This window comes from Chiloscyllium plagiosum, chromosome 37 (assembly GCF_004010195.1).
Source record: "Chiloscyllium plagiosum isolate BGI_BamShark_2017 chromosome 37, ASM401019v2, whole genome shotgun sequence".
Taxonomy (NCBI): domain Eukaryota; kingdom Metazoa; phylum Chordata; class Chondrichthyes; order Orectolobiformes; family Hemiscylliidae; genus Chiloscyllium; species Chiloscyllium plagiosum.
The window spans coordinates 20,134,059-20,142,789 of record NC_057746.1 but is presented as its reverse complement, the minus strand read 5'-3'; the positions used below and the strand labels follow the sequence as shown (position 1 = coordinate 20,142,789).

Below are 8,731 nucleotides of genomic sequence, written 5' to 3'. Positions count from 1 at the left end.
CACCCAGAGAGATTTATCCCAGGACAGACAGGAGGATTTCCCCCCCACCCAGAGAGGTTTATCTCAGCACAGATGGGAACCTGAGCTATTTCATGAAGCGTGTGTGTGTATACCTGACGATGGGAATCGGTGGGTGAGTCCAGGGAAATGAGTGTCCGAGAGTGAGTGAGGTTCAACTAGTGAGGGTGTGAGTGTCTGAGAGTGAGAGTGAGGGTCCGAGAGTGAGTGAGTGTCGATTTGTGAGGGTCCCAGTGTCGGGTATTGAGTGTGAGGGTTCGAGTGTCCATAATGTGCCTGGGTGAAAGATTCGGTGTTTGGCCAGAGACCCAGGTCTGGTTCTGTCCTGCATGGTGATGCCTGTAAGTCACCACCTTTGAGGCCCCATCGATTTCCCCGTGAGACAGGTTGACCTGGGGGTGAAGCTGGTAGGTGTAGCAGGGGTTTAAGGTGCCAGGGCTGGGCGGTGGTGAGTTTGTCCCCTTGACGGTCCACTGGGGGAGTGGAGGGTACTGAAAGTCCGCAATGACGTCCCCGCCTCAGTGGAAGGTTCAGCTGCTGGAGAGGAAGCGAAGGGATGAGGAAGAGGGGAGGCGCAGGGAGAAGGAAGAGCAGGAGAGACTGGCCAGAATTCCGGCCTGGAAGAGGGAGATCATCGAGAGGAGACGGGCCAGGCTGTGGCCTGGGTCCTCGCCGTCGGAAATCCCAGCCGAGGGACAGGCTGGGCCTAGCCTGACAGGCTGCACGGCCAAGACCGGGACAGACGGGACGGAGCCTGAGGCCTGCGTCGCCGTAGCGACAGACGGCGTGGTGGTGTGGGAGAACATTGGGCCCCTGTGTCAGAACCACTTCATCCAGCGGGAGAAGCAGAGGAAGAGCGGTTTGGAGCTGGAGCAGGCCCCTCTGGGAGTCCCGGGGACTGAGCTGTCCAGCTACGCCCCCGGGGTGACTGCCATACTGGGAGATGACATGACCATCATTGAGTCTGGGCCCGGGCTCGCGGGCACCAAGGGGAAGCCGCCGAGTGTGAACGGTGATGCCGGTCAGCATGGGGCGTATCAGCCTGACCTCCGGTCCCCTTTGAGCAGGAGCGCGGAGGATCTGAACTCCTTTGGGAGGTGCCGGGTGGAGGTGGGAGCGGAGGGTCCAGGCCAGGGAAGGGTTACCCGGCTGCTGAGCAGATTCGGCCAGCGGGGGCGCCCCCGGGTGGCGGAGAGGGGGGAAGGGGAGGAGGCCCCGGCAAGGCCCTCCCGCTCCCGCAGCACGGAGAACATCCTGGAACGCCGGGGCCGCTCCGGGGCCGCGTCTTCCTCCGTCCCACCAGGGTGCGCTCACGCCCCAGGTCGGGGGCGCAGGCCCCAGTCCCGCTCGCCCCCGTCCCCTCCACGCACGGTTTCCGCTTTCCGCAGCCACTTTGAGGCCCGTTCGGCAACAGAGACCCCGGGCCGGGCCTACCCCATCAGCGAGGAGGCCCAAGTCACTAGGCTGGGGTCCCGGGGGCTAGTTGGGGAGGGCGGAGGAGGAGAAGGGGGGCAACCTGGGCCTGTTTCTGGGGGCAGCAGAAGGCCGGATCCAGATTCAGGCTCCGGCCCAGCGGTGGACATCAAGGCCGAACCTGGGGAGGCCCAGGCTCTGGCCGACGGTGAGGCCGTGCCCCCCGAGCAGCCGCAGCAGCCTCAGGTGGAGGCCTCCGCTCCACTCCTCCTCTCCTCCCCCACCTCCCCTGACAACGTCAGCTCTTTCAGCTCTCCCAGGCCGCAGCAGCCCGTCAGTGCGGCTTCCTCTTCCTGTGCAGAGCAGGCCCCTGCTGCTGCTGCTTCCTGCCTTCCTGCCGTCACTTCTGCTGCGGCGACAGACCGGAGACACACCGGGGAGTCTGGGCCCTCAGGCGGGCAGCCTATGCCAGGCCCGGAGAGGCCCCCCGTCCCCGATCCTGGGCCGGAGCCAGACGCCACTCGGGGGGAGCCCAGCAGCGACATGAGCGGGCCTCAGCCTCCCACTGCCGGCCCCCGGGAAGTGAGGCTTCCGGCCTTCACCGTTCGAGCCAGCCGCGGAAGGGGAGGGAGAGGGGGTGCCCGCGATACGGAGGGCACCACTGATGGAGGGCAGGGCCTGAAGGGTACCTGGTCACCCACGCCCTCCAGGCAGGCCCCCGGGGCGGTGATGGAGGATGGCGAGGGGAGGCTGCGACCCATCTTCTCCCCTGCCCCCCAGCGCAAGTCGGGCAGGACCATCACCATCAACCCCCGCAAGATGGCGACCAGCAAAACCCCGCCCTCTGGCAACGCCACGACGACAGAGAATGGCACCTCGGGGACACCGCCCGCAGTCTCGCCAGCTACCCCGGCAAAGAAACGGTATCCGACGGCAGAGGAAATCCAGGTGATCGGTGGCTACCTGACCCTGCAGAGGTCGTGCCTGGTCAAGTCTGGCGTCAGTCGGGGGAAGGTAAGAGGCATGCCCAGCGAATCGGGCAATGGGGCACACCTGGAAGGTGGGCGCTGGAGGTGGGCGAGGTGGGGTTAGTGTGAGGGGGGCGATCATCAAGAGTTGAAGCTGTAAAGACCCCACTAGCTCAATCTGCCAGTGCAGAGAGAACCATTCCCCATCATCACCATTCCATTGGTTGTAAAATTGTCTTTCTCTCCCTTTCTCCTTCCTCTGTTTCTCCTGTGTTGGTGTGTGTGCATACAAGTGAATGTGTTTGTGGGACAGTGAATTTGCTTGTGTACCTGTGTGTGTGTGTCTATATGTGTGTGAGTAAGAGTGAATGTATTTATGTCCTTGTGTGTGTGTGTGTGCGTGAGTGAATGTGTGAGTGTATGTGTAAGAATCAATATAATTGTGTTCCGTGTGAGTGAGTGAATGTGTGTGTAACTGTGAACATGTGTATTTATGTGAATGTGTAAGAAAAAATGTGTGTGTCTGTGAATGTTTGTGTATGTAAGAGTGAATTTGTGTGTGTGAATGTGTAGAGTGAATACACGTGTGTGCATTTGTATCTCTGTGCACCACTCTCTCGTATCTTGCTATCTTTCCCTTCTTCTTTTCCCCCCTCTTCCCCTCTCCTCCTGCCTATCTCTAACTCAATTCACTTCCTGCCCTCCCTTTGTGGGGATTATCTTAGTACAAACTGACTGTCGTGACTGTGATCAGTAAGTGTACTTCAAAAGGGATTATGATGATTGGCTATGATTTGCTTCTGGATTCTCTGAGGATGTGAAAGTTGCTACGTCGATGCAAGTTTGTGCGGTTTCTCTTTAGCTCAATCTGACGCCTTCCAACATTTCCTCTCTGCTGATTTTCTCTTCTATCTCTTCCCCCACCTTCTTGGCCACTCCATCTCTCAGCGAATGAAATGAATGTGGTTCTACCATTCTCAGCCCTCATTCCCCTGTGAACAGCTGGCTAGTCTCTGCCGCTGGGCTTGTTCATGTGTCTGTTGTAATCAGATAGTTATGCACTGCTGAATTCTTTGGCATACTTCCATATGTTATAGATCCATCCACTTCACTTAAAGATTCACGGTGGGACACTGCTTTTTTTGTGCGTTTGCAACTCATCAGTGCAGTAAACCCAAAATAACACTCTCCGCTGTGAGGGGGGAGGAAATAGAAAGAACTAGCTACTTTCGTGGCATGTTTCTTGCAATCAGACCACAATTCCTGTAACCCTGTGTGCACGACGCATTATTGTTTATGACGTTGTCTACAGACTTGACTAGGGAGTGCAATGATCTGTGTTTGCACTCCAGTCTGTAAATGACTAATGTTGGCCGACATCATATCGTACAGACCCTGCAATGAATTGTCCTCACCACAATCAATAGTAATCTGTGCTTATAGATTTTCTTTAGTGAGGTATGTGAAGGGAAACAGAAACATAGGACCTGGGTGAAGGTTTGGCGGTTGGGTCGGACAGTTGCACTTAGAGCCAGGGAGATGTACAGCATGGAAACAAACCCTTCGATCCATGCTGACCAGATATCCTAAATAAATCTAGTCCCGTTTAGAATCATGGAGACGTACAGCATAAAAACAGACCCTTCGGTTCAACTCATCCATGTCGACCGGATATCCTAAACTAATCTAGTCCCACTTGCCAGCAATTGGCCCATATCTCTCTCAACCCTTCCTATTCACGTCCCCATTCAGATGCCTTTTAAATGCTGTCATTGTACCAGCCTCCACCATTTCCCACGGTAGCTTGTTCCATACACGCACCACCCTCTGTGTGAAAATAGTGCCCCTGAAGCCCTTTCAAATCTCACCTTAAACCTACACCCTCCAGTTTTGAACTGTCCTACCCCAGGGCCTTGACTATTCACCCTATTCATGCCCCTCATGATTTTATAAACCTCTACAAAGTCACTCTTCAGTTTCCAACACTCCAGGGAAAACAGCCCAAACTTATCCAGCCTCACCCTATAGCTCAAACCTTCCAAACCTGGCCACATCCTTGAAATCACTTTGAACACTTTACCAGAGGGAAGTAGTTAGAGGACAAGGTTTAATTCCCACGTGGCATTTGGCTGTCGCTGGCTTGGACAGCATTTAGTGCCCGTCCCCAAGTGTCCCTGGACAAGGTAGTGGTGAGCCTTTCTTGATCTGCTGCAGTCTTTGTGAGGTGCAGGGAGACCCGCAGCGCTGTTAGGGAGGGGATTCTGAGTTTGTCACCCAGTGACAAGTGAATGTTCAGCGATATGGTGGTCTGTGTCCAGTAGTGTTGATGAAGTGGGGAGGCTGCAGACTGGTTGGGAGATTGGACAAAAAAGTGGCAGATTGGGGAAAGGGTGAGGTTTTGCTGTTTGGTAGGAAGACTAGGGGTGACACAGTGGCTCAGTGGCTGGCATTGCTACCTCACAGCACCAAGGACCTGGGTTTGATTCCAGCCTCGGGGCGACTGTTCTGTGTGGAGTTTGCACGTTCTTCACACGTCTCTGCGTGGGTTTCCTTTGGATGCTTCAGTTTCCTCCCACAGTCCAAAGATGTGCAGGTTAGGGTGGATTGGCCCATGCTAAATTGCCCCATAGTGTCCAGGGATGTGCAGACTAGGTGGGTTAGCCATGGGCAGTACAGAGATAGGGTGGGTCTGGGTGGGGTGCTCTTCAGAGGGTTGTGGACTCAATAGGCTGAATGGCTTTTTTCCACACTGTTAAGGATTCTTTTTTTTTTATAAAAAGAGAGGCTTGGGCTATTTTCTAAACAGGAAAAGTTTTGGAAATCTGAAACACAATGGAATTTGGAAGTCCTAGCTCAGGACTCTTGTAGGGATAACTTGCAGGTTCAACAAGAAGTTAGGATGGCAAAGGAGATGTTGGCATTCGTTTCAAGAGGGTTACAATACAAAAGCCGAGGTGTACTGCTGAGACTGTATAAGGTGCTGGTCAGACCACATTTGGAGTATTGTGAGCGGTTTTGGACCCCCCCGTTCTAAAGGAGAATATACTGACATTGGAGGGGGGTCCAAGGACGTTTACAAGAATGATCCCAGGCATGAAGGCCTTGTCACTTGAGGAATGTTACCGTACTCAATGGAATTTGAAAGGAAGTCGGGGAATACTGAAAGGCCTGGATAGAGTCGATGTGGATAGTAAGATAGGGGGACCAGTAAGAGACCAGGATTGAAAGGCCCAGGCTCAGACTGAAGTGTTAACCCTTCGACAGAGATGAGGAGGAATTTCTTCAGCCAGAGGGTGGTGAATCTGTGGAACTCAATATGGCAGAAGGCTATAGAGGCCAAGTCTTGAATGTATTTAAGACAGAGAGGTAGGTTCTTCATTAGTCAGGAGATAAAGGGTTACAGGGAAGGAGAATGGGGTTGAGAAATGTATCGGTGGACTTGGGGGACTGAATTCTGCTCCTGTGTTTTATGGTTAGGATGGCATGTGGCTTGGTAGAGACCTTGCGGTGCTCCAGAGAGCAGGGAACCAGCTGCTGAATGAGCCGTGACGGATTTAGTGGGGATGATGGGAAGAGAAGTGCTGGCAGATTTGGGGGCGGCACGTTGGCTCCATGGTTAGCATTGCTGCCTCACGCTGCCGGGGACCCAGGTACGAGTCCACCCTCGGGTCTTTGGAGGGTCAGTGTGGAGCTTGCACATTCTCCTCGCGTCTGCGGGGGTTTCCTCCTGCAGTCCAACGAGGTCCAGGCTCGGGTGGATTGGCCAGGGATGTGCAGGCAAGGTGGGAAAATGCAGGGTTACAGAGATGGTGGGATTCTCTTCAGAGGGTCGGTATGGACTCGATGGGCTAAATGCCCTGCTTCCACACTGTTGGGTTTCTTATGATTCGATGACTGTGGAAAATTGGAACAATGGACGGGGGGAGAGACCAGAACCAAATGCTGAGGCACACTTGAGGATTTTGCACCAATTGCTGCAAGATTGGGGATGGTTACATCCTGGAATTATAGGTGATGCGGCAGTTGGGTCCGGGGAGTGACATGAGCAGGGATATAAAGTCTTCTCAGCAACGTTAGGTCAGGTCACAATGAACGCACAGAGGACCAAGTCATAAAGACAGGTTGTAAAAACTTGGGCCTGACACCGACCTGATGGAAGTGAATAAAGTCAGGCAGCGGGAACGTGTTTCCACCAGCAGCGGGAGTGGGGAGAGAACTAAAGGCAAGGGGTTGGGAATAGTTCCTCAGCGAAATCTGGTTGTACAAAGTTACAAAGCACACGACACCAGGTTATAGTCCAACAGGTTTAATTGGAAGCACACTAGCTTTCGGAGCGTCGCTCCTTCATCAGGCGCTGTGTGATTTTTAACTTTGTACACCCCAGTCCAACCCCGGCATCTCTAAATCAAAATCAGGTTGGTATTTTTCACACCCAGGGCAGTGTGGAAATATGAAACTCTCTCTTCCCTCCCTCCACACCCCCCCCAAAAACAAATCTGCGGTTGCTGATCATCAGTTGGCGTGGATCAATAAATTTTGATTTATGCAAACAAATCAGAAGATTAGCTGAGATAAACAGCGTTATCATTTCTGTTCAAGTAGGTAAACAGAGTTATCAGTTATTTATCGGTGGAATAGAGCAGCAGAATAGAGAGGCTGAATTTCTCTCTCTCTCTCTCTCTCTCTCTCTCTGTGACTACCTATTGACCCCTTCACCCTCCCTTCCACACAATCATCAGGTGATTGGGATTCCTCAGGCAGTTTACACAGCAGTGTTTGTGCTAAAACGAGTGTCATCTTGCCCTCTCGCCAAAGGAAATGAAACAGAGTGAGAGTGGGAGAGCGTTTGCATTTCTGTAGCGCCTCTCACGGCGCCAGCCCACGCCCGTCCCAGAAAGCGGTGCCAAAACTGAACCCGTTTAAAAGGGTTCCTGAACGTCAGCCGGGACAAACCCCCGGCCTTCCTTGAAACGGCATCGTTTCTTTCATCGTTTTACTGCATCCTCACGGCGCCAGCCTCGGGCAACTGCCTGTGTGGAGATTGCACATTCTCTCCGTGTCTGTGTGGGTTTCCTCCGGGTGCTCCGGTTTCCTCCCAAAGTCCAAAGATGTGCAGGTTGGGTGAGTTGGTCACGTTAAGTTGACTATAGTGTCCAGGGATATGCAGGCTACATGCATGAGTCAGGGGGGGGAATGTAGAGTAATAGGGTAGGAGAATGGGTCTGGATGGGTTATTCTTCGGAGGGTTGGATTGGACTTGTTGGGCCGAAGGGCCTGTTTCCACACTGTAGGGATTCTATAAAACATTTGTTAAAGAGGCAGGAAGTAACAGTTCAAATATGGCAGAACCTCGCGGTCCGAAGCACTTCATCTCATACAACACAGTCAGTGAGGTGGCTTGGTTTGTAAAACAGCCCGAGTGGAGAATTAATTGGACAGTGATTCTGCTCCCAATGCCTCAAGGTTACTGTATCCCTCAACTTAGAGAGCGTGTCAAAGCCTACAACATTGCAGCTAGGAGCTCGGTCTCACAGACACAGACAAACTTCCTCCCCACCCCCCCTCCCAACCAAGGCCTCCAACCCGCAACCTGCCGTGAGTGTTTGATGTGAGTGGTTAGTTGGAGCTCAGTGCAGTAACAAACGCCCCCTCCTTGTCGAGCAAAGTGTCCCTTGCATGCTCCACCTCCTGCGATCACTCTTCCTGCCAGTGACAACCCCCCGGCCTCAGCCCAAATCCCTCCTTCGGGATTGCAATCCCAATTCGGAAGGATGACAGTGCTCCAAATAGCCCCGGGTCCCCAGAGAGGAAACCAGGAAGTGACTGGAGGAAGGGGATTTCCTTTGGAAGCTTGTGAGTTGACCGGGCACGCTGTGGCTGTTTTCCAAGCAAAGGGGAATTTTAAGAGTGATTGGGGGTTGCTGTTGCAGACTGGAATAGACTCGTGCAGCACAGAATCTGGCCTTTTTCTCATCATGTTTACGCTAAACATCTTGCAAGATGTCCAGATTACAGAGGAGAAAGTGCTGGCTGTCCTGAAACGGTTAGAGGCGGATAAGTCCCCAGGACCTGATCAGGTGTACCCGAGAACTCTGTGGGAAGCTAGAGAAGTGATTGCTGGGCCTCTTGCTGAGATATTTGTATCATTGATAGTCACAGGTGAGGTGCCGGAAGACTGGAGGTTGGCAAACGTGGTGCCACTGTTTAAGAAGGACGGTAAAGACAAGCCAGGGAAATATAGACCGGTGAGCCTGACCTCAGTGGTGGGCACGCTGTTGGAGGGAATCCTGAGGGACAGGATGTACATGTATTTGGAAAGGCAAGGACTGATT

The 8,731-nt window shown here is 53.4% G+C and overlaps 1 protein-coding gene across 1 annotated transcript; it reads left to right on the top strand.

Moving 5' to 3' along the window:
• Positions 1-6: 6 nt before the first annotated feature.
• LOC122541256 (phostensin-like) lies at positions 7-2,523 on the top strand. Its single transcript, XM_043677874.1, has one exon. It carries the CDS (start codon positions 523-525, stop codon positions 2,521-2,523), a length of 2,001 nt encoding a protein of 666 aa, XP_043533809.1. The 5' UTR covers positions 7-522.
• Positions 2,524-8,731: the final 6,208 nt, after the last annotated feature.